This window comes from Mirounga leonina, unplaced genomic scaffold (assembly GCF_011800145.1).
Source record: "Mirounga leonina isolate KUSES-001 unplaced genomic scaffold, KU_Mleo_1.0 Mir_53, whole genome shotgun sequence".
Taxonomy (NCBI): domain Eukaryota; kingdom Metazoa; phylum Chordata; class Mammalia; order Carnivora; family Phocidae; genus Mirounga; species Mirounga leonina.
This window is the reverse complement of record NW_023270807.1, coordinates 64,692,439-64,718,602: the sequence shown is the minus strand read 5'-3', so window position 1 is coordinate 64,718,602 and position 26,164 is coordinate 64,692,439. Positions and strand designations below refer to the sequence as shown.

General features: G+C 44.7%; 1 protein-coding gene across 1 annotated transcript in view; it reads right to left on the bottom strand.

Moving 5' to 3' along the window:
- ARMC2 (armadillo repeat containing 2) overlaps positions 1-26,164 on the bottom strand; it is a 107,545-nt gene that overhangs the window by 6,703 nt on the left and 74,678 nt on the right. Inside the window, exons 12-17 of the mRNA XM_034991757.1 lie at positions 25,342-25,441; positions 10,034-10,349; positions 3,448-3,570; positions 3,024-3,137; positions 754-886; positions 256-416 (exon numbers count right to left, since the gene is read on the bottom strand). Of these exons, the coding sequence (XP_034847648.1) occupies positions 256-416; positions 754-886; positions 3,024-3,137; positions 3,448-3,570; positions 10,034-10,349; positions 25,342-25,441 (947 nt within the window). The remainder of the gene's footprint in view (positions 1-255; positions 417-753; positions 887-3,023; positions 3,138-3,447; positions 3,571-10,033; positions 10,350-25,341; positions 25,442-26,164) is intronic.

The following is a 26,164-nucleotide window of genomic DNA, read 5'->3' as shown; positions in this document are numbered from 1 at the left end:
ATAATTTATGTTGAAATCTTGGAATTAGGCAGTCTATAAAAATGCAAAAAAAAAGAAAAAGCGACAGAAATCATGACAGTATCCAATGAGTTAAACGTCCTTGTGTCCCCACTGTAAATAACATTCAGCCTCTTCCAGATATTCCAAATTTACACAGCTACTCAAACACATACCAATCTTCATTCATGCAGGTCACAGAAAAAAAAAATTCTCTTACTCTGATAAAACCCACAGACTCACAGTCAGGAGTCTTACCTAAAAATGATGGCAGCAGGACTAAGAGCGTGTTGGTGTCTTCATCTCCAAAACACGATGAAGCATTGGTGATATTTTCACTGAAGTTCCATAAAGTTTTGCAAACCAAGCAGGCCAGCTGCCAATCAGTAGGACCAAAATGTCTTAAACAATCCACCAACCTGAGTTTTCAAAAAGTCAAATTGAGAAGTCATTAGGTCAGAATCTCTTTTTTGTATTTTTAGCATAATGATTATCCTTCTGCATTATTTAATACGTATTATATGTAATTCAGTGATTATTTTTAAAATTTTCACATCTACACATTTAAGTAGCTACAAAGTAACAATAACCTACTTCTGAATTATTTTAAGAGGCCAGTGGAACTTAAATTCCCTCTTTAGCCATAGCTTGGCGGTTCCAAACGTTGAAATACCTCCACCCTGGGAGAATGACAAGAGGGACCCAAGCTCCCTGGGAAACTATGAGAGAGTCAGGGCTCCACACCTTGAAACTTACTTTTTAATGCCGCCTCCTTCTTTCAGGATGACACGCTTGTCTTTATCCACAGTGAGATTTAGGAGAACACCACAGGCAGAAAAGCAAATATCCTGATGCTTAGCATCCAGCAGTGCAATCATGAACTTATGTACTGGGAGGGTAGAGAATAAATGCAGACCAGTAAAGCTCAGGGTTCCCAGATGTGCCTTATTTTACAAATGGTGGACCAATAAAGCTCAGGGTTCCCAGATGTGCCTTATTTTACAAATGGCAAAGGGGAAATGGGGAGTGGCTCACAAAACTGGAAACTCTGCTAGGGGACTTAATCCATTCTTCCTAAGGCTTTCGCCATGCCCAGCCTCAGGTTTGCCAACATCCACTGCATCTAGAATCTGCTCCCCATCCCAGGTCCTCGGTCCCCAAGTAGTGCTGTATCTGACCCAGACAGCAGCTCCTTCTCCAGGGCAACGATACAGTCCCTTCTGGTAGAAAAGGGGGGAAAAAAAAATCTTGGGTCCAACCACACGGGTGGCATTCATCTCTAACATCTGATTCTTCTTAAGGGCCTTTTTGAACCTTCACCAGCAATTTTCTTTAAATACACAACCCCGGGGGAGGATTGTAGGCTCCTGTTGAGATCTTCTCTGAAGTCTTCCAGGGTTTGTAAGAGAAGACTTGCTCAGGGGGCTGGAAACCGGCCCGTAGCAAGGCAGGGCTTCCAGGGTAGAGGGCAGCTCAGGTCAAGACAGGCCCCCCACCTTTGGGAACCACTTTCCTTTACTTCTAGGAAATGGAACTCTTTGTCCTGTTTTCTTAACACCCCCAGCAGGGGCCAGGCAAAAGTTTGGGGGAGGTTGGATAAAGTGTGTCCTCTGCCTCCTCCTGTTCTCCCCCACACCTGACATGTGGCCATCCTGCTCTGACTTTGGTCCCATGGATCGGTCAGACACATATATGTGTGTGTTTCAGAGTCTAAAGAATGGGGGTGCCTGGGTGGCTCAGTCGGTGAAGTGTCTGCCTTTGGCTCAAGTCATGATCCTGGGGGTCCTGGCCTTCGGCTCAGGGTGTGATCCCCGGCGCGGGCGGGGGTCCAGGGATCGAGCCCCGCGTTAGGCTCCCTGCTCAGTGGGGAGTCTGCTTCTCCCTCTCCCTCTGCCCCTCCCCCCACTCATGCACACGCGCGCTCTTGTCTCTCTCTCTCAAATAAATAATCTTAAAAAAAACAAGATCTAAAAATGTACACCGAAACGTTAACAGTTTACACTCTCTGGGGGAGTGAGATGATGAGTGACAGTTTACTGCTGCTGATTCCCCCCCCAATATCTGTATTATCTAAATTTGCTATCATGGATAATTAGGAATTTTTAGTTATTATTCTTACATGAAATATTTGAGACATATAGAGGATGGTTATTTGGGTACCCACCACCCAGTTGAAGAAATAAAATGTTATGAACCCAATTTTATATCTTTGGGCATCCCTTCCCCTCCAAAGGTGACTTCTGTCTTATTTCCAAATGCCATTTGTACCATTTATACCATTACTACATAAGTACGTTACATAAACAATACTCATGATTGTTATGCATGTTCTAAAACCTACTTAATGGCATTATTCTTTATCTACCCTGCTATCACTAGCTTTTTCACTCCTGTATTACATGTTTGAGGCTGGTTCACGTTGATCCATGAACCTCTAGTTCATTTATTTTAATTGATGTAGAACTTTTTTTTTTTGTAAGTAGACTCCACTGCCCAGTGTGGAGCTCAAGGCAGGGCTTGAACTCACGACTCTGAGATCAAGAGCTGAGCTGAGATCAAGAGTTGGACGCTTAACCAACTGAGCCACCCAGGCCCCCCGATATAGAACTTTTTGTTGTGTGAATGTCATAATGTATTTACACTTAGGCTTTTTCCATTTTTTGCTATTACAAGCTGTACTGTTACGGACATTCTAGTACATGAAGGAGAATGTCTCTTGAGTCCGTTCTCAAGGACAGTAACGATGACTGTAGATTACTTGTTTCCCTTACACACACACACACACACACACACACATGCCGTCTCAGAGCTCTGAAGACCACACACAGTTGAGAGAGGAACAGGGAGAACACTGTCCAGGTCTATCTCGGCATGCGGAGCTGAAGGCCGTAAGCACGGGTGGAGGGGAATGTAAAGCACTGCTCGTCCGAGGGTGGAAACAAGTTGTCATGACCCACGCTCAAAACTGCTTAGCTGCTTACTGGCAAGAAGAACATGCTTATGAACATTAAGTGTCATCAACTCACCATTTTTCTGCACAATGAAATCGCAGATGTCCTGGTCCTGGGAGAGGTTTCCAAAAACACGCACAGCCTCTAGGATTCCATCCATGTTATTACTCACAAGAAGCTTTATGAGCACTGGGTTTGGGGACCAGAGACATAAAATCAGTGAATTTAACTTTTAATTTCAAGGCTGTTAGACATCAGCATCATACTAAATATCAGTAACTCAAAATTTTAAAAGTGACAATAAAACACAAACTAAGGGACTTTAGCAAGAACTAAGACCCTACCTTTCCCCCATATTCTGATTTCTTAGAATCAAATTGGGCTCTTTGATATTGTACAAGAAATCAGAAAATATGAATGACACCAGTTCTGTGTTTCGTTAATAAAGTCGAAATCTTAAACAAACATTCATCTACCCAAACCCAATTCTGAACCTTACATTCAGCAATATATAGCTTTTTGTCTTGAATTATGGAATTCTTCACTTGGTAGTAAGATAAGTTGTTGATTGTGGCCGTAGTATTGATCACCAGCTCCTCACAATCCTCAATTGACTTGTGTTCTGAAAGAAAGTTAGGAAGAATGTATGGAAGACTCATCGCTGGGGCAGAAACATGACCTCCTAACTGTCCCAGCAGCAGCGCCAGGGTCAAGCCGTTATCCCCAACGAAGTCCGTGCAGGGACATTGTTTCCTGCTTTACTTCCCAGGACTCTCCCTGCAGGGAAATGCACCAAACACAGGGGACCACTCCTGACCAGGTTCTAGAACACTCTAAGCTCAATCCCTCCACAGGGGGTCTGGAAAAATTGGGCTGATCTAGGTTCTGTGATTATAGTCAAATGAAGGTGCCAACACACCGGCAAGCCAAGCTGTGTCTCATCCCCACTGGTTTGCAGTGTTCCTGAGCGCTCCTGGGTGCTCTACCCTGTCTCCTCCTCACTCCTCTACCTCTTAGCAGAATGACCCTTAGGGCATCATCTGTCCATAACTCCTATCCATGCTGCCCTCCAAACACACAGAATCTGATCGCTTCTCACCTCTTCTACTACCACCTGGCCCATCCCTCACCTCATAACTGGCTTCTCTTCTTTCACCTTCCTCCCTGAGTCTATCCTTAACACAGCAATCCTTTAATAGTAAGTCAGCTAACATCACTTGTCCTACTTTGGCCTCAGGCCCTACCTGGGCAGCCCCAGTTCTTTTGGGGGGGGGGGGCACAGAGGGAGAGGAAGAGAGAGGATCTTGAGCAGGTTCCACGTCCAGCGTGGATCCCGATGCAGGGCTCGATCTCATGACCCCCGAGTTCATGACCTTAGCTGAAATCGAGAGTTGGATGCTTAACCAACTGAGCCACCCAGGCGCCCCTGGGCAGCCCCAGTTCTGATATCTCAGGTCTCATTTGCTGTTCCAGCCCTGAGGTCCCCAGTGCCAACCACACTGGTCTGCTTGCCCTTTTTTTTTTTTTTTTTAACATATCAACATGATCCTTCCTGTTCCTTTGCACTGCTATTCCCTCTGTCTAGAATATACTGTTTCCAGTTATCCACTTGGTCCACTCCTCACATCCTTCAGGTTGTTGTTTGGACGTCACCTTATTGAACATAGTTTCCTTAGCCTCCCTACATAAAATAGCATCCATTACTCTCTTTCCCCTATCCTACTTTCATCTGCTCCAGAGCACACGTAATTATCTGACCTGTTATGTGTTTAACGTTTGTCTTCTGGTCCTAACATGTAAGCTCTACGAGAACAGGGATTGGTCTGTTTTATTTATTGTTGCATTCCCAGCAGCTAGAACAGTCTGGCACATAGGGGTGCTCAATAAATAGTTGCTGAATGCACCAACGAGTGAAGGATTGAGCTCTTACTCAGCACATGAGACCCTCAGTGAGTCTGTCCGTCCCTTTCACTCAGCCTCCAGACTCACCTCCCGGCAGATGTGGAAAAGCCAGTTAGAAGCCCTAGTTCCCTCCACCTCCACACTGATGACACTAGACCCAGGGCAGTGTTCGGGAATCTGGTTTTTTTCTCTTGCCTTGGGAGGAAAATTCATTAGCTCGTCCAGGAAAGGAAAGGGTAGCTCTTCGGTAGCACCACCTTCTGTATGGTGTCTGGCATCTAGGGCAAGAGGGTAGGTACCCACAGCTACTGGGCATCCATCACAACAGCATCAAGAGCTGTACGCGCACTCAGCTCCACAAAAGTAAACGATTAATAATACTTCAAATGCACTTATAAGCATTTGAACCTACAATAATTCATACTCGAAAGGTGCATCTGTCTCAGCTCAGGCCACCATAACAAAATACCACAGATTTGGGGCTTAAATAACAGAAATTTCTTTTCTCAGAGTTCTAGAGGTTGGAAGTTGGGGTCAGGATGCCAGCGTGGTTGGGTTCTGGTGAGAACCCTTCCTGGCTTACAGATGGCCACCTTCTCGCTGTGTCCTCACATGGTGGAGAGAAAGCAAGAACAAGCTCTCCGGCGTCTCTTCTTATAAGGACACTAATCCCACCGCGAGCACCCTAGCTTCATTCCCTTGTCTACACCTAATGATCTCCCAAAGGCTCCATCTCCAAATACTATCACACTGAGGGTTAGGGCTTCAACATATGAAGCTGAGGAGTGGCGGATACAATTCAGTCCATATTAACCTCCTAATATCCCATTCTACATATGAGACCACTGAGGCTGAGCGGCGTTAAATAGAGGCCTGACTTCATAGAACCCACATCTGAATTGGGTGTTTCTGACTCAACCATCTGCTCTTTCCGTTGCATCTTCCTGAGTGCCCACTAGAGCCACCTTGGGCAATCATTTGCTGCCAGAGGGCTGGAGAGAATCACACAGCCCTGTGCAGCTGGCTCACGGATGTAATCAGTCTAGAGTTTGGAGCTTGCCGCTAAGGCAGCAAATGTCTAAATCTGGGAGCTTGCTGGAAGGGCTAGTCCTTATTAGAAACATTTTTTTAAATTTTCTTTTTTCTTTTTATTATTTTTTTAAAGATTTCTTATTTATTTGACAGAGACTCAGTGAGAGCAGGAACACAAGCAGCGGGGACTGGGAGAGGGAAAAGCAGGCTTCCCACCAAGCAGGGAGCCTGATGTGGGGCTCTATCCCAGGACCCCAGGATCATGACCTGAGCGGAAGGCAGACTCTTAATGACTGAGCCACCCAGGCACCTTTTTTTTTTTTTTTTTTAAATACCCTCTGCAATGAGACTGGCCTCTAGAGACAAGTCCTGGGGTTCCAACTCCTCGGGCCTCATGTCCTGTGTACGCCTTGCTGTTGGTGCTTATCATCAGTTTCCTGTCCAAACACCTGCCATGCCTCCACCATAGACTTGGAGCTCCTAGAAAGCAGATACTACATGTTTTTAAACCTTGTTATGCACTGAATGTTGGCGTTCCTCTCCAAATTCATATGGAGAAGCTCCAACGTGAAGTCACCCCCAGTGTGACTGGATCGGGGGCGAGGGCCTGCAAGGAGGTGGTGAAGGGTTAAATGCGTCATCAGGATGGGGCCCTCATCCAATAGGGCTCCTACCCTTACAAGAGGAGGAAAGTAGCATCTGCTAGCCAGAAGGAGCATTGTCGCCAGATGCCAACCCTGCTGGCACCTTGACCTTGGGCTTCCAGCCTCCAGAACTGTGAGAAAATAGATGTCTGTTGTTTAAGCCCCCCATCTCTAGTAGTTTGTTATACGGAGACTGGGCAGGCTAAGATAAACCTCCTTTAGCATAGGACTCATTGCACACTAAGGACTCAATATGGATCTTAATGAAGAGCAGGGGGCATAGTTCAAAGGCTACCCCAAAACATCATTTTCATCAGGTAGTAATGTTTCTTACAGCAAGAGAGTCTTCCAGAGCTTGGTAAGTCATAGCTAAGTTGATCGCTCTGTGCGGCAGTTAATTTCCCTGCTCACTGGTGGCCAGGGATGCCTGCGGGAAATGACAAAGCCTAAAAAGTGGAAGGGGGTGCTATAGACTGAATTATGCCCCCTCCCCAAAATTCATATGTTGAAGCCCTAGTGCAACTGTATTTGGAAATACAGCTTTTAAGGGGTAATTAAGATTAAATGAGGTCATAAGAGTGGAATCCTTATCCAGTAGGGCTGGTGGCTTTTATAAGAAGAGGAAGGGGGACACCTGGCTGGCTCAGTCTTTAAGCGTCTGTCTTCGGCTCAGGTCATGATCCCGGGATCCTGGGATCAAGCCCCACATCGGGCTCCCTGCTCAGTGGGGAGCCTGCTCCTCCCTCTCCCTCTGCCTGCCACCCCCCCACTTGTGTGTGTGCCCTCTCTCTCTCTCTCTCACAAATAAATTAATTTAATTTAATTTTTAAAAAAGAAGAGGAGGAAGAGAGCGAGAGCGCATGCTCTCCGAGGGCGCACGCCAGCAGAGGCTGTGTGAGGCCACAGTGAGAAGGCAGCCATCCCCAGGCCAGGACGACAGACCTCACCAGAACCCAGCCATGATGTCAGCCTGATCTCAGACTTGCGGGCTCCAGAGTGTGAAGACATGCATCTGTTGCTGAAGTCACCCAGTCTATGCTGTTTTGTTGTAGCAGCCTAGCAGACTGGGATGGGTGTTGGTACCACGAAGTGGGGTGCTGCTGTAACAAGGACCTAGAAGTGTGGCATCAGCTCTGGAGCCGGGGATGAGGGAGGCTGGAGGAGTCCGAGGTGCATGCTAGAAATGAGAAATGTTAAAGGCAGTTCGGGTGAGGGCTCAGAAAGAAAAGAGGAGAGCTGGAGAGAAAGCTTCCATCTTCTTAGGGAACACATCAGTAATCATGAACAGAACGTTGGTAGAAATATGGACATAAAAGGCCATTCTGGTGAGGTCTCAGATGGAAATGAGGAACAGATTACTGGAAACTGCAGGAAAGGTGATCGTTGTTGTAAGGGGGCAAAGAACGTGGCTGAACTATGTTTGCAGTCTAGTGTTTTGTGAAAGGTAGAACTTGCAGGCAACGATATTGGATATTTAGCTGAGATTTCTTTTTTTTTTTTTTAAGATTTTATTTATTTATTTGAGACAGAGAATGAGAGACAGAGAGCATGAGAGGGAGGAGGGTCAGAGGGAGAAGCAGACTCCCTGCCGAGCAGGGAGCCCGATGCGGGACTCGATCCCGGGACTCCAGGATCATAACCTGAGCCGAAGGCAGTCGCTTAACCAACTGACCCACCCAGGCGCCCTTAGCTGAGATTTCTAAGCAAAAGTGTTTGAGGAGCGGCTTGGCTTCTCCTGACAGTATAGTAAAACGTGAGGAGAGAGAGATGAATTGAAGAAAGAATTGTTAAGCAGAAGGAACTAGAACCTGAAGATCTGGAAAATTTTCAGTCTATCCCTATGGCAAAAAGTGCGGAAGCATGTGCTAGAGGGAACCAAGCGTGCGTCTGGAATATCCATCAGTACAGAGCTTCTGGGATTCCATGGGCAGAAACACGGCCAGTTTGAACGGAAAGGCTCTGAGACAGGAAGCTATCCGTGTGTGTGACAGGACAGGAGGAGAGAGCTATTGGGCTGTGAGTGGGCATTATTCTTCCAGAAGACTGGAAATGACCCAAAGGGGAGTGAGAGGTCACAATCAGGGCCACTGCCTCGGGTTCAACAGGCCAGACACCTTCACCCCGAAGCCCTGAGGACGAGCCCAGCTTGCAGAACCCTGGCACCCTGACTGACAGAGATGTGGAAGCCGGACCACTGCCCCCGTGGGTCTGGAAGGCAGAGCGCTGAACCAAAGAAGATTGCTTTCAAGTCTTAAACTACGATGAAATTCACCTTGCTAGCTTGGAGACTTACCTGGGAACTGCCACCTTTTCCTTCTCCCCTGTTTCTCCCTTTGGAATGGGAATGTCTATCCTAGGCCTGCCCCACCCCTGTATTTTGGAAGCATGTAACATGTCCGGTTTCACAGGTTCACAGGAGAGAAATTCTTCCTCAGGATGTATCACATCTTGAGTCTCACAACATCTGATTTAGTATTTAAATGAGATGTTGCCCCTTAGACTTTAGAGTTGATGCCAGGATGAGTTAAAACTTCTGGAGCTATTGAGATGGAATAAACGTGTTTTGCACGTGAGAAGGACATGAATTTGGGGAGGGTGGCAGGAGCAGAATATTATTGACTAAATTGTGTCCCCTCCCCCAAATTCATTTGTGGAAGCCCTAACCTCCAATGCGATTGTAACTGGGGACAGGTGTTTTAGCAGGTAAAGTTAGATGAGGTCAGAAGGGTGGAGTCCTTATCCGATAGGATTGGTGGTCTTAGAAGAAGAGAAAGAGAGAGAGATCATCCTCTCTCTCCCTGAGGGTACATTCTGAGGAACCGCCATGTGACGACCTGGTGAGAAGGCAGCTATCTATAAGTCAAGAGGAGAGCTCTTGTCCCAGACCCCACTGGCTGGCCCCTCGACCTTGGGCTTCCAGCCTCCAGAACCACGGGAAACAAATTTCTGTGGTTTAAGCCACCCAGTCTGTGGTGGTTTGTTATGGAAGAGTGCTGTGGTGAATAATAGGGGGAAAGGGACTTGAATGACTGGGGGCCACAACTGCAGTTACTGTACAAACCTGAGAAAAAGATACACTCTCATCAGGTGGACTAACCCAGGAAAAATTAAGGATTTTAAACTCTTTGTGCTTAGTTTGGTCAATTTTTGGCAGTTTGATTGGTACCCTTTTTTTTATTGTGATAAAATTCACATACCATAAAATTCACCCTTTGCAAGGTGTACACTTCAGTGGGTTTTAGTAACTATTTTTTCTTTTTCTTTTCATACATATATATGTATATATATATGAAAAAATATTTTTATATATTTTTAAAATCTGGATTTTAAAATTTTATATATATATATATATTACTTTTGAGGCAGTTCGGAGCAGAAGAGGACTTCTCCCGCCTGCAGCTGGGAAGGCTCATGGAAGTGAGCCGAAGGCGCTGCCGAAACCCTCAGCGCGCCGGGCCCGGGGCTGCGTCCCCCGCAGGCAGCAGCGGCCGGCAGCGCGGGCCTTACCCAGCGTGGCGAGCAGCAGGCCCACGGCGTGCGGGTTGGCGGCCAGCGCCGGGCCGATGCCCGGGTGGATGGCTAAGTTGGCGAGCACGCGGGTCAGCTTGATGAGCACGTCCTCCGCCTGGGCCCGCGGCCTGGGCGCCTGGGGCTGCTCCGCTCCCGCCGCCCCCTTCTCCGCACACAGGTCCAGTCTGTAGAACGTATGGAACAATGACAGCAGGGTCGGGATGCTCCCTTTCTCTTTGGAAAACTGTTCGCGAGCCTGGTTATTTTTCGCTGTCAGGTTGCCCAGAATAAAGACAATACGGACGACTAAATCCTGCAGTAAAGGGAAGACGGTTACAAGTGCACTGGGGCCGGGACCAGTCTTGGGAAAGAGAACAGTATTTAGTTTATTCACGAGCTACTTAATAGTAGAATGGAACACATCTGGCTTCTACTAACTTGTCTAGTATTTGACTCGGTGCAAATTGGCAGAGGAGATTAAAAACATTTGGCAACAATGAAAGAATACAAACTGGGTGGCTCAGTCGTTAAGCGTCTGCCTTCGGCCCAGGTCATGATCTCAGGGTCCTGGGATCGAGTCCCGCATCGGGCTCCTTGCTCAGTGGGGAGCCTGCTTCTCCCTCTCCCTCTGCTGCTCCCCCTGCTTGTGCTCTCTCTCTCTCTGACAAATAAATAAAAATCTTAAAAAAAAAAAATAGCGATGAGACTGTAACAGCTATCATTCGATGGGTTTAAAAGAAAAAAAAAATACAAACTGAAGGATGCTATTAGCAAGGGCTATTAACTTCAGATCCTTCATCTGAAATTCTGGCTAGCCTTTTTTTTTTTTTAACCCTCCCAGAGAACTATTAGTTGAGTGGGATAGGATTACTGATAACGTGTTATGTAAATCTAAGTATTGACACTAACAGGTTTCTTGAGCGCCCAAATCTTCCCCTGAGAGTTCACCTCCTACTGAAGCATTGTGTTTCCAAAAATCGGGTGTTCCGCACAATGGTTCATCAGAGAGCCGCTCTTCCCCAACCGGGCTCCGCAGACTTCTGGCGTAGAATAAGCTTTGCTGTGGGGGGCTGTGTTTAGCACCAGTATTCCTGGCCCCTACTAGAGATGCCAGTGGTATCCCCAGATGTCACAACCAAGAAGGTTTAACCATTGTTTTAAGAAGAAACAATGTTTAATCATTGTTTGAACTCACAACCCCGAGATCAAGAACTGCATGCTCTACCAACTGAGCCAGCCAGGCGCCCCACAACCAAAAAGGTTTAAATGTCCCCTGGGGGCAAAATCACCCCCATTTGAGAATCACTGTGTCATATAAATATACCACTTTATTTTTATTTATTTATTTTTAAGATTTTATTTATTTATTTGAGAGACAGAGAGCATGAGAGGGAGGAGGGTCAGAGGGAGAAGCAGACTCCCCGCTGAGCAGGGAGCCCGACGCGGGACTCGATCCTGGGACTCCAGGATCACGACCTGAGCCGAAGGTAGTCACTTAACCAACTGAGCCACCCAGGCGCCTAAATATACCACTTTAAAGCAGTACTTTTCTTTCTCGACCAGGATAGTGGTTATGTGGGTGACACCGTTATCACGATTTGCTAAATTGTACATGTGTGTTTCATGCACTTTTCTGCATATCAGCTATATTTCACAATAAATAAATGTTTCTAAAAATCCCAAGCTGAGAACAATTTACAACTAAACAGGATACAAAAACAATTACGTTCTTAATTCTACAACAGACAGACAAACGAGTATAGTTGGCCTTCCCCCTACCCACGGATGGTGAGGAAATTCCTCTAGGAGGAAGAGACTTTACTTATTTATTTAAGATTTTATTTATTTACTTGAAAGGGAGAGAGCACAAGCGGGGGGAGGAAGAGGGTGAGGGAGAAGTAGGCTTCCCACTGAGCAGGGAGCCTGATGCGGGGCTCCATCCCAGGACCCCGGGGATCATGACCTGAGCTGAAGGCAGACGCTTAACCTACTGAGCCACGCAGGTGCCCCAGGAAGAGACTTTAAAGAGACACTCATGGAGGGGCTGTAAATGATCTGGGTGCTAACTCTCATTGTGCCAGGCGCTGTGCAATTCAACAGACAAGAAACTGGGGTTTGTAGAAGCTGCCTGGTCACACAGCTAGCGAGGAGTGAGTCAGGATTTGAACCCAGGATTCCCCTGACCTGGAGTCCTTTCTACAGCCATGCCCTGCCTCCCACAGGGCCTGTCCTATAGGATCTCCTTGGCCTCACCTTTTGCCGATCAGTTAAGGAATTACCTCCTTTTAAAATGCAAATATGTGGGGCACCTAGGTGGCTCAGCCCCTTAAGCCTCTTTTGATTTTGGCTCAGGTCTGATCTCAGGGTTGTGATTTGGGGCCCCCAAGTCGGGCTCTGCTCTCAGCTTGGAGTCAGCTTGTCCCTCTCCCTCCTCCTCCCCAGCTTGCAGGCACTCTTTCTCAAATAAATACAATCTTTCCCAAAAAAGTAAAATAAAAAATAAAATAAAAAGCAAATATGTCACCAGGAGGGATTCCCAATAAACCCGGCTTTGTTTATCAGATCTGTAGTAATTAGCAGCCTTAACCAACGGGGACAAAGGGGAGAGGCCTGGACCTGTTTTAGTCAGGGAACCAGGTCTAGCTGGGACCTGGGGGGTGAGGGATGGGCAGCACAGGGACTGTTTTTGCCAGAGAGCGGAGGGTCACAGACCAAGCACAAGACTTCTGGATTTGCCTGGGGCGACTCGGCCGATACCGACTTGCTCCTGCTTGTTCTTGAAAGAAAAGTTTTCCCTGGCAGGCGGAGAAGAAGCGAGGCGGCTGCTTGTGCAGCTGGGAACTAATTGTCAACATTAAGAAAGTCGGAGGCTAACACGCCAGCAAGAACTGGAGCTGGTCCAGGAGAGAGTTCACCCTGGGAAAAACCTCTGCTCAGTGCGCAACCCATGGCAGCCAGTCATCCAGTCGGGACAACTGGCTCCGGGGCCACAGGGAGCCCGAATGCCAGTCAGTGGGTAAGTCTGAATGCTCCGGGCCTGGGAGAATACACTCACAGGAACAATATGAGAGAAGGGGCTCTGAAGAGCTTCTAATCTATTTGCGAGGACGAGGCTGACATACGTGGGGTAAGAGCGGAGACCAAAAGGGCCAAGCAGGAAGCGAGACACGGAGAGGGATTAGGATCCCCAGCTGGAGAGCCAGTGAGTCTAGTTCATACATGTGAGTTTACTTAGCCACTCTGCCTCCATTAACTCATTCGTAGAATGGAGAAAATATTGTATTATGAGGGCAAACAAGACAAAACGGGGAAAGCACAAATCATGAGGAATGATTCGGGCACTGTTCTGAACCATTTTCATGTACTATCAATAACATGTTAGTAGCATTAAACTGTGTAGGACAGACCCGATGGTCTTGGAGGAGTTTAGATGAGAAGACACCCAGGGAACAGTGTGTGTGTGTGTGTGTGTGTGTGCAAAATTACCTCCAATGGATTTGAATTCAACCTTGAAAAATGTGTGAAATCCGGCTCTCTGGAGGAGAGGATGGGGTGGGTTGGGCGGTCGAAAGCAGCGGGTCTTGAGAAAGAGGACGTGGGACAATCCCCTTCCTGGGAACTGGGGTCACTTTGTCTGTCTCTGATCACCAGATGGTTCCCTAAAAAAGCTGAAGTCTGTGGGTCTTATATCTAACACAAGCACACAATTTCATTGTAGTACCCGTCATTTGACAGAAAACCTGTGGTTACTTCCCATAATTCCTAATGGCAGAGGCTCCTCCCTGGGTTCTGGAAGGAAAGCACTCCTCCACCCTGGCCACACCCAACAGAAAAGCAGGACGTTTTCCAAACACGACCGAGGGTATTTCTTTTTTCTTTTTTTTTTTTTTAAAGATTTTATTTATTTATTTGACAGAGAGAGACACAGCGAGAGAGGGAACACAAGCAGGGGGAGTGGGAGAGGGCGAAGCAGGCTTCCCGCCGAGCAGGGAGCCCGATGCGGGGCTCGATCCCAGGACCCTGGGATCATGACCTGAGCCGAAGGCAGACGCTTAACGACTGAGCCACCCAGGCGCCCCATGACCGAGGGTATTTCTGAGAATAAGGTTCCTCAAAGGATATTCCGTTTTATATTTTCTAAGCTGAGGAATAGGAGCTTTTTGCATCAATTTTGATGTATGATTTCTGATTAAAGACCCGCCACATGAGTTCTGCCTCTGAAAAATTATAATGGCCATAATCATAGTTGCAGCAGCAACAATGAACACAGCGTTTATGACGTGCCAGGCACTGTTCCAAGCATTTAGACATACAAATTAACGCATTAAAAGTGATAAGGTGTGGTCCTTTCATCTGAACAAAGCTGTTCCCAAGCCCTACCATCCAGGTAGTCCCCTCCCGCACGCACTCGCACTCGACAGGAGCCCTGTTGACGTTTCTGGACTTCACGCTGTGCCCCAGATCGTGCCCCTCTCCCATCTCCTCAGAAGCACGGTAAGCAAAACGGGGAAGACCTTCTCTGTGATTTTGAATGACTTCTTAAAAAAATGTAAAAAGGAGTTGTATCCTTTTTGCTAAATCATGTCAGGGTACTCCATTTACCCTGTCAAATGTCACAGCTGTCTTGGGAAGGATGCTGGACCATTTCTTCTCCCTTCTCCCTCTTCCCAGGCCTTGCTACTTCACCCCTGCCTCCCTGTGTTTGTTTTACTCCTTCGTAGAACGCAGCAGGTGTTGCTGGCCCTGTCGTTGCTGACCTACCAGGAGTATTCAGACCAGATCATCCTAGGCTGGAGAAAAAGGCAGCTTGACTTAGAGATCACTGTCCTTCCAAATTCAAGTGACCTCCATCCACTGCAGCACGTGGTCTAATCTGGGGGAGACTAAGTGCGGCTTTTCTTCTTTGAGAAATTCCCTCGGCCCCTTCGACTTCTAAAATTCTTCAGTTCTCCTGTGGACCCTAACATGGCATCGATTATCGAGTCCCATGTGGGAAGGAGAGGCTCTGGACTTCAGCACAGGAAGAGTTAACGTGGCCACAATACCCCTTTCCCTGCCTTCGGATGGAAAAAGGAGGGGGTGGTTCCTGGGAGCTGGGGTGCCAACTGAAGGATGGCATGCGAGACCAACAAATGGGGGTGGGAGGCTGAGCAGCTTGCAGCACTGAGCTCCCAGCGACTGCTATGCTCACCGTGTCTGTCCTCCTTCTTAGGGTTGCCTAAGGCAGCTTTTCATCCCCCGTCAAATATATTCCCTGCAAATCTAGGGAACATGGAATAGGCCAAACTAGAAGCAGTCTCCCAGGAGGTTGGCAGAGGTGGTGCTTGTCCTGACCCATCTGGAATCCTGAAAGCCCCGGCGGGGCAAGAGGGCCTCACAAGGCCCCTTGGCTGGCCATGGGTGGTTGGCACTGTGCAGAGGACTGCCTCGGACAGTATCATAGAGAGGTTATGTATTTTCCCACAACCCAGTCCTTCTCAAGTCCACAGAGTGCCACTTACTTAAATATTCTATAAAGATTTGAAAAATTAGAGGTCCAAATTATCAATTTGTAGAGACCACGGCTTGAACCCATAGCAGAAAATCATTTCATCAGGATACAAGTCTCCTTCGAGGTACAGATTCTCTCCTCTATTCTCAGACAGTATCTGAGAACCACCTATAAATCAACCCTGAACTTTTGGTGCATTTTTATTAAATTTAACACAAGGTTGCAGATTCATACCACAGCTATGAATTTTGAAACATCAAAATGAAGATGAATCAGGAGAGAGAATTTTTGTTTAAAGAAAGCAGTCCAATATAACCAGTTCGTATGGACTTTCTCATTTTGCATAAAAGTGGAACTGGGCCCAGCAACAGCTACAGCCGGCAAGAGCTCAGACAAGCAGGTACGCCTATTGCAAGAGGCCTGACCTCCAGTGTGCCTTCCAGTCATAGCCTGTGGGATATTCTCTTTAGTTTCAAATACGTCATGCCCTCCCGAGCAAGCATGGTCCTCAGTCTCAATGGGCGTCGCGCTGCTATAAATGAAATTGCTTTAACTGGAACAAAGCAAGGAGCAGGACTCAACTGATCAGCTGGCAAACCCCAGCGGCGACGGTGTGTGGATGTTACTTTCCACGTGAGAGAGATGGGCCTCCAGTCAGCGCAAGAGGCTTTCCTTCTCAGAGACGTGCAGACTCAGGCTTCACGGGGCTCACGGTGCCCAAAGTCTGACCCTGGTGAGAAGGGGCAAGACTGGGGCCATCTGTGCTTACAGACCGATTCCCAAACTCCTTCAGCCCACCTCCTCCTTCCCTATAATCCTCACCTGTCCGATCCCCCGGACTTGGCCCCACAGGTATCTTTGATTCTCGCTCCCCTCATCAACCACTCACCGAGTTCCCTTTGCTCTGCCATCTCAAAATCTCCCCCGACCTCTCCTTCCCATGCCTGCTCTGGAGGGCCTGTCTGCAGACTCCTGCCACAGACCCTTGTGGGATCCTCCCTCGGTGATCAACATGAACACCACTTCCTGAAGCACAGCTCTTATGTCATCCCCTTGATCAAAAACATCCACTGCCTATTAAATGTCAAAGGCAGCGTCCGGTGCACCATCGGGCCCCATGTGACCAGTTCGGCATGACCTCACATTATTACTCCCGCCCACAGTCAGTCAGCCAAAGCGAACATATTCCTCCTCGAGGCCCACACCCTTCCTACCGAGCCTTAAAATAACTGGTGGGCATCATGTAGACCACAGGGAAGGAACCATATCAAACTACCACAGAAAGAATAAACCATGTTCAGCAGACTCCACTTACTTAGGAGAGAACTACTTCTACTAAGTATAGGAAAACATTTTAGAAAGATTTTTAAGATGCCCCGTTTAAAATTGGGTTAGAAACTTCACATGCAATGCGGATCTGAGAGCTGAATCAGGATTTGCAATTTGCAACATTTACCCAACTTCCCACCCTCAAACGAAACTTCAGCATTAATCGAACTTATAGGTGGCTCGAAGAGCAGATCAATTTTACCCATGTGGAAGGCGGACTGCACTACTGCGAAAATGCTAGTTAACCCTAGGATCCTGAAAGTGGGTCAAAAGTTTGCAGAAGTGCTGAACCCTACAAGATGGAAGAATCTGAGATGTTGGAGACTCCAAACCCAGAATCTAAGCAGAAGATCACTTAAAAACCAGAAGAGACTACACTTGATGCCTCATCTATCCATTCCATCTGCAGCCATTTATTGAGCACCAACTACAAGCTTCTGGATGTGGCTCTCACTCCGAAGTAGCAGGCAAGACTAGCATTTCACTGTGCTCTGTTCTTTTTTAAGTCCGCAGACATAAATCAGGCGTTCAGATTCCGTGCTGAGCGGGGGAAGAGCCAGTTCCACGAGGGCAAAGCAGCAGGAACTGGAAAGAATGAACAAGCCGAGGGCTTATTGTGCTGCCCGCCCGGTCAGGGGTGCAGACCAAGGCCAAGGCTGAAAAAAGGAGCAAGCTCAGCCAAATGCTAGCAGTAGCCCCTGGGAATGTGCCTGCAGCAGGGCTGGGCAGAGAGCCGCAGGGCACGCTCCTGCCAGGCAGGAGGCAGAGGGCAAGCTGGGAGCCAAGCTGCCATATAAAGGCTCCAGGGGAAGGGGTGGAGGTGCCTTCCTAGCCAATCCTCACCGGCCCCACACAAGATGGAGGGGAGGGAGAGGTCATGGCGCCCCTGGACTGTTCCCCACTGTGGCTGTGTTACAGACGAACAGCTAGAAAGACGGCAGATGCTTGTGCTTTCAGCACACTCTGCAGACATTCCAGGTCCCGCTGTCAACATGACGATGTCCAAGCATTCCAGACCAGACGGTGCTCACTGGGCGTACAAGGCTGAACATGATCCCTTACCCGAAAAGAAGTCTACATGGAATGAGAGTCTACATGGAATGAGAGCAGCACAAGCAAGGACACGTCAGGCGAGTCCCAGACCGTGTTTGCGAATGCTCTGATGACGGTCCTGCCTCTGGAAGTTCTGTTTGAAAAAAACAAGAAACTGACCGTATTTAAAAATGGAGAGGGTTAGGGCGCCTGGGTGGCTCAGATGGTTAAGCGTCTGCCTTCGGCTCAGGTCGTGATCCCAGGGTCCTGGGATCGAGTCCCGCATCGGGCTCCCTGCTCCTTGGGAGCCTGCTTCTCCCTCTGCCTCTCTCTTTCTCTCTCTCTCTGTCTCTCATGAATAAATAAATAAAATCTTTAAAAAAAAAAAAAATGGAGAGGGTTAGACGGGCAGTCAGTTGCTCAATGGGTGCAAGTGATGGGAATGTAGATAAAGGTTATTCCTTTTGGACCATGACCTCTGTAAAGTATTGCCCGTCTTACAAAGCTTATTTGAGGCCTTTTACCGGATCTCCTACCCAATAGATATTTACAGAAGAAATGGGGAAAATCCCTTCATGTTCTTCCAGAAAACAAACCCAAACATATTTTGCAGAGATGCTAAATGCAGCAATGCTGACGTCAGAGGCACCCCCTAGGCCGGCCCTGATTTGCAAGAATGATATTGACCCTGCTCATTCCTGCGTTACTAGGCCCATCTGTTTGTACATTTGGTTTTGTACCAAATGTAGTTTACGCCATAAAGCATCAATATGTGCACACTTCTTAAATGAGATTTGTCATTTAATTGAATTTTGATTAGCATTTGTAATAGATGTTCTACCTAATGCTAAAGTTTAGCTTTCAAACTGCATCAAGCTGACTGATATGTTGTGTTTCAGTCTCCGTTTGTGTGTGTGTGGGAACTGGAGTTATTAGTTGTACCATGGATCTTGGACCAATTAATCTCCTCAGACATGAGCCAGAGAAGTTTCCCTTGTTCTCCCTGAGGAAGTCCTTTGAAAGAGCTGGGAGGAGTGGATTCCTTTTCTCTGAGACTGTTGATAAACCAGAAACCCTGGCTGGTACCACAGCCATCAGCCACAGACAGGCCCACCTCACTGGAGGGCTGTGTGCAAAGAGGGGCAGAGCCAACTGGGCCATCGTCTGTGTACGCGCTAAGCTTCCTCAAATGTATCTGTTGCAAACTTACAAAGTTTAGGTATGGGTCTACACCGAACTTTCTCAAAGCAGGACATCGGCAGGAACATACGGTGATTACTTTAACAATAAAATTTGGGGGTGACTTCACTAACTGCGAATCAACAACTCATGGTTTTTCTAGTTACCCGAGGTTGAGGCCACTTTTTTCTGAGGGTCCTGCGGGAGAAAGCCTGAACTCGCCTCTCCTAAGTGGCTCATTCCGACCAGCGTCTGAAACCTCACCAGTGTGACAGCTGTTTCATAAAGCATGATCAGTGTTATCACTGGGTGTGGTCCGACGACTCCTTTTTGGTTTGTTTTCTTTCATCCAGGACTAGTTGTTTTGACACATGTCTGGCAGAAAAAAAATTCATGGAAGAGTCTAATAAACCATCTCATTTTCTCTAGCTAAGAAAGCCTTCAGCTATTGGTGCAAAAAGCAAAAGGCATGGTTATCCCCGCTTGCTGGGGACTCCTACACCAGCCCCTGGTTTGTCTTGCTAGTTTGGCTCCTACTTCGGAAGGGAGATTCACTGTCAGCCACAGGCCCTGCAGAGAAAGACTGACCCTGTGTGGCTGGTTTGATTCATCACTTTAAAATCTCTTGAGAGGGGCGCCTGGGTGGCTCTGTCGTTAAGCATCTGCCTTTGGCTCAGGTCATGATCCCAGGGTCCTGGGATTGAGCCCCGCATCAGGCTCTCTGCTCCATAGGAAGCCTGCGTCTCCCTCTCCCACTCCTCCTCTGCTTGTGTTCCCTCTCTAGCTGTCTCTCTCTCTGCCAAATAAGTAAATAAAATCTTTAAAAAAAAACAAAAACAAAAACTCTTGAGATTTTGTAGAAACCCTCTGCTGTCAATATTGGAGAAAATTGTTTTAAGGAACAACCTTAACAATTTATACCACAGGGTTCCCAGAGCTGCCATGCATTTCAATCACTTGAGGAGCCTCTAAAAATAGGTTCTTGGGCCCCTTTCCAGACCAGAATCAGAATCTCCGAAGGTGGGGCCCGAGAACCTGTATTTCTAAAGCTCCCCAGAAGATTCTGATGATCAGCCAAGTTTAGGAGCTACCACTGACTTAAATCAAGAAAGAATTAGAATCTCTCCATCTTAAGACCTACTGGCTGTTTTTATAATATCACTTTAAAAAAATAAAAAAAACCATGTTCCCGGTAACAAATTCCCACAACACAGAGGTGCAGAAAATAAAAGTGAAAATGCACCAACCCTTCATTATCATTGACCTGATAGACACAGATTAAGTGCATTTTTAAAAGACCCTATTCTTATATGCAGAAGTCAGACTTTACCTTGACAAGAGATGAATATGAATAATGTAAAAAAAAAAATGGGAATTCTCTCTCACTTTTTTTTTCCCTTTTGGCATTTTCTCATACAATTTCCTTTTTTTTTTTTTTTTTCTCTTCAGTGGGAAAAACAGCAGATAGAGGAGGAAATATTCTACTTCTCCCAGCAGCCGTCAGCCCTGGTGATACCTGGGTCAAAACAGAATTTCCCTGTTGGTGGACCATGGAAGTGGCAGGCACAGTTTCCTGTGAAGCTCCTCACCAGCATGATAAAATCACTTAAAGAGGTGTGTGTAGGGGTTTTTCTTTTTCCTTCCTTTGCCTTTTTTTTTCCTTTGAGATTTTTGTTTCTTTATTCTTTGAAAATATGCTTAGCCATGAACACGATTTGATTTAAAAATGAATCTCAGAAAAATAAAATCTCTGCTGATTACCAGTGTAGCCCTCAGACTTTTAAGACAAAGTTAATACTGACCTCTCAGAACAAAGATAAGGTATATAGACTCTGCTTGTTTAATTGCTTAGTGATAGCTATGTATATTAAGAGACTACCAATCTTCCAAAGTATATGTCTACAACCCAACTTAGTCTTGGATTTTTATAAACAAAAATAATTATAGAAAGTAATAATTCTGTAAGTTGCTGGAGGGCTGCTGGATTTTCCAAAGATTAGTTCAAAGCCTCAACATTCAAATAAATCTCAGGTGTAGCAGTTTTTAGTCACTGCAGATTAATACACTCCCAGCAGAACATGCATGGTGTGGGATTTCTGGATTTACTTTTATTTCTAAAAGCAAGGAAATACAAATCATATTCACCTGGCCATTTGGGAACATGAACCTAAGATGCTACACTGGTCTGAAGTAATTTAAAATCCATTATTTCTGTTTTACTCTTGTGTATGGCAGTTCACCAATGTGAAAAATGTGGGAAAAAATTATTATTATTTCCTCCTCCAAAGTAGGAAAAAGAAAGTAAATATTTAAGGAAGAAGTACTAGAATACTAGAAGAAATATTTTATTATGCTTTACAGATTCCAAAGCATTTCAAATACTCAAAATTCATTCTTTCAGCACTTTATCATGCATCTACTACGCCAAGCATCATCTCAGGTTTATCAAAACACAAGGCCTGTGTCCTTCAGGAATTCCCAGTAGTGGGTGAGGCAGCTATACAAAAAAATAACCATTTGGAGGCTCACCAAAGAAATATTTACAAAGACCTATGGAGTATGGAGCTTTTGGTTAATGATTTTAGGAAGTAATTGGGACACATAACTACTTCCTTGTAGCCTGAACAATTTCCCTGCTCTTCTAAAATATTTTGGTCTTGAGGAAAATATAAATTACGTATCCATTTTTCTTACTAGAAAAAAATCAGAGATGGTTCAAAACTGTAACATTTCATTCTTTAGGATAAGTAAAACACAGCATAGAGTCAAAGTATAATTTCTGAAGAGTTAACAACATGACTCTCATACAGATATAAAATTAACACATTAAAAAAATTACTTATCTCATTAATGAGGGAGCCAAGACAATGGTTAAGTTGGCTCCAAGAATAATCAAAGAATTGGGTGTTTACAAGCATTAAAAAGAATGTTAGATTACTAGGTTAGATACACACCTGGCTAATAGCCTACAGGGTCATAAAACCATAGCTTTTGAGGTTATCTTGTCTACCAGAGAAAAATCTACAAATTAATGTGTAACTTTATAGTGCTTGGGTTCTAATCAAATAGTAAATAGCAAGTTTAAACACAGATACATTCTCATGGAGAATTAAGCCCTGCCTATTAAACAGTTCCCCAGCATGACTTTGTCAGGACATGTAGCCTCCCAGCCCAACATCTTATTTCTAAGGTTTGGATAATTTTTCTTAATTATAGTGAAGTGGTTAAGATTAGGGAACATTCTGCTTGGGTCCTTAGCTCTGGGTGTACTAGCTGGGTGTACTGGCTATGTTTAAATCTTTAAAATGATGCACAGATGTGGGAGGAATTGAAGGTCTTGTAAGGCTTCACAGAGGAGAGGACACAAGAGCTACATCTTGTAATATTAATTGGCCCTTGAAGATGAGAAGTGACAAGGGATATTTCATCAAAGAGTCCCCTCAGGTCTGCTCACTAAGAGCCTATTCACATTCAGTTTTATTTAAGACTTTTTTAGGTGATACTTTTAACAAGTTTTATTATGAATTTCCCCTCCTAATTGCAAGCAAATAATCACAAAAGGTAAGTGAAAATTACCAAAGGCAGAGTTAACAATCAATAGAAAAGGAAGAGAGAGACATCTACAAAAAGAAGACACAGACATTTAAAGAATCTCATCAACAGGCTCGTGCTCCCAGGATGGGACAAATAGCCTTAGAGTAGTAATTAATACTTGTAATATTGATCTTTGGCATCAAGAAGAGGTTAAATTATTTTTAGTATCTTTAAGAAGGCAAGGAAATATGTAATATATCTGAATATGATTTTTACCACAATGATAAAAATAATTTAATAAGTTATACATTTCTTTGATGGTTCTGGAAACAACATGTACTGTACATAGTTTGCAAGGAGCTCTTCATTCTTCTTCGAACCAAAATAATTTTAATAGGAAAGCAAAATTATCATATAGATCAACAGAGAAAAATATGCCTTTGAACACCAATTTTGCTTTACAGATAACTATTGGTCCAAAGTGAAAAGTAGTTCACTAAGAGGTGTGGTAAAATTTTATGCCAATTAAACTTTAAGACAGTCCCTTGAACCAGAAGAAGCATACTCTTAACTATGTTGACATCTCAAGTGTCTCATAGTGGCAAGATACCAGGATATTTGTCTGTTTACTAAATGTGGCCATCATCCGAGCTATAATCAGAAAAACAAACAGCTATTTACTAGTAATGCTACAGAACAATAGGACTATTTGTCTGTCAGTACTGGACTGATGGGTTTTCTTCTTTTTAAAAAATTACAGGTTATGACATAACTTGAAATCAAACTGTTAAGCAGAAATGTTTTCTTTCACCCACATTTGAAAATTCTAGTGCAAGCGAAGGTGTCTTCTCCAGTTACAGTTATCTAAATCATCCATGATCCGAACACCAAAACAAAAAAGAATAATGATGACAAAATAAAATTACAATGAAAGTCCATAAAATAAGATTTCAAAAGAAAATCCATAACTAAACTTTTTAAGTATAAGATCTAGAAGAATTCTTTTAATCTATAGTAAAGTATCTTTTTACCATTTTATTTTTTTCCTTAAAAAAGACAACCAGGGGGGCGCCTGGGTGGCTCAGTTGGTTAAGCGACTGCCTTCGGCTCAGGTCATGATCCTGGAGTCCCGGGATCGAGTCCCGCATCGGGCTCCCTGCTCGGCAGGGAGTCTGCTTCTCCCTCTGACCCTCCCGACCCTCCCCCTTCTCATGTGCTCTCTCTCTCAGTCTCTCTCTCTCAAATAAATAAATAAAATCTTAAAAAAAAAAAAAAAAAGACAACCAGGAATAGGAGTACCTAAGCTTTTCATTGGATTAATTCACTTGTCCAAAGATTACAGTTCAGATAATATATTGTACCAAGATCTAGATTAATAAGTGCTTAATGGACACTTCAATTAATAGCAGATTGAGAATACTTTCAGGTAGATTAATCAAATCCATTCTTCCCCTGACATAGCAATTCTTGTACCTTGAAATCTTTCAAAGTGTATAGTTTAGAGAAAATACAAAATATATAGGGAAAGGCATTTGTAACCCAAATATTCGGAATCAGAAACTCAAGTGCATATTTGTAAATCACTACTTAAAAGCTAAATAAAAACTTAACTTTAAGCAAGGTTGTATCATCTTCAAAATGTAGTAATGGTATAATATGAGCATAGAAACTTCTGTCATCTGTCTAACCAAAAAGAGACTAGTAACCTTTTAATAAATTAGCTAATAATAGCATCAAATCTGACAAACTTCGTCATTCTCGGCAGAAGTACTTGGCTGGGTAAAAATAAGTTCATTGCTATTTGTGGCAAACAGGGATTATACTTTGAGGTGGTTTTGAGATGGCCAATACAAACACAAAGCTTTATATTAAAATGTTCTTAGTATACACATGAATTATTTGGTTTTAAACTTAGTGATTCTGAGATTTTACCATATTTGAAATGAATATATATTGTGTTCATGTATAAAACATCTCACTAAAGAGTTGATGTCACCTTAATCATTTATAAAGCTGAATAAAAATAAACTGCATTTAATGAATAGTCAAAAACTTATAATAAAACTTAATGTTTGTACTATTATGATTTTATTAAGGTGGAGTCATTTGTGACTTCTTCCTTTTTTTAAACAACTATATATACTTTTACTGGATCCATTAAAACAAAATTATTTTCTTTCTAACACTTACTTTAGAAGAATTTCATCTAAATACTAAAGTGTCAAAGAATTAGAGAATTTCAGGGATAGAAGAATCTTTAGAGTATACCCAGTGTAGGGGATCCCAAACTTTACTTTGCATCAGAGGTCCCCGTGGTCCTCACTGAAGTGCAGATGGCCAGGCCCCTCCCCACCCATCTGACTCAGCAGGTCTGGGGTGGGGCCTGGAAATAACCCCCATCCCACCCCAAGTGGATTCTCATGTAAGGGTCTATAAATCACTGGGAGGAACAACACTGTGCACCCACCCTCTTCCCTAAACCAGGAATCCTACCACATCAAACATCCTATTGCATCCATTTCTGCCTCAAACTACTCCCTCAAAACAAAACAAAACAAAACAAAACAACTCCCTCCTCAACTCCTACCGGTAACTATCTCCTGGGGCCGCCCATTAACACATCAAATGGAAGCTTCTCATAGAAACTGGTACATTCAAAACATAAGACTACTCAACATGAGCTTACACAAATACACCAATGCAAAGACATAGTGAAGAATTAAATGCATGAAGAACTGACCTGTTTCTTCTGGTATTTGTTTATCAGTTTCAAAAACAAGGCGTAACATCTGGAATAGTTGGCCAAGGCTACACAGCAGTCATGGTAAGAAGTAAGTTTGCTGCAGAAATGCCAAATGGGAAAATAAAAATACACTTTTTTTTTTCTCTCAGAAAGTTCTAATACACATAGGGTTACTCTAAATACAGACTTTCAAAGCATTGCCCAGTGCCTGAAAAGGAGTCTACAAACACTCCACACACCAGTCCAGAGAAACCACAAGGAGGCTTGCTGTCTGCTCTGGACTCTGGGGGCACGGTGGGGGCGGGGGGTGCAGGCAGGAGATGCTTTGAAGCCTCTAACGCATGTATATGGTGTGAATTTACACTATCCATGTGGTTCAGAAACCACAAGCTAAGAAATTTACACAAATTCTGTTTGGCTACCAACCACTGAATCCCCTGGGACCCCATGAGAAACAAATGTTAAACTGCTTGAATATACTAGGATGGTAGTGATATACTAATATCAGGCAAAATAGACCTGAAAGCTAAAAGCCTTGAGAACAGCTTCAGAATTTTGAAGGCATGCAAACAAGCAACCAACCAAAACCCACAAGGCAGTACTGACCAACCTGTATCAAATTGGGAGATGTTCATAAATCTCTCATTAAGTGATAGATTACTAGGTAAAACATCATCAATATTGTAAAAACGTGACCATGTACCAGGCCATTAACAAGTCTCAGTAAATGTTCAGAGAACTGGTGTCTTCCAGCTCACGTTCTCTGGTCAAAGAACAATTAAGTTAGGAAATCAATGTAAGAATACGTATCTTAGAAAAC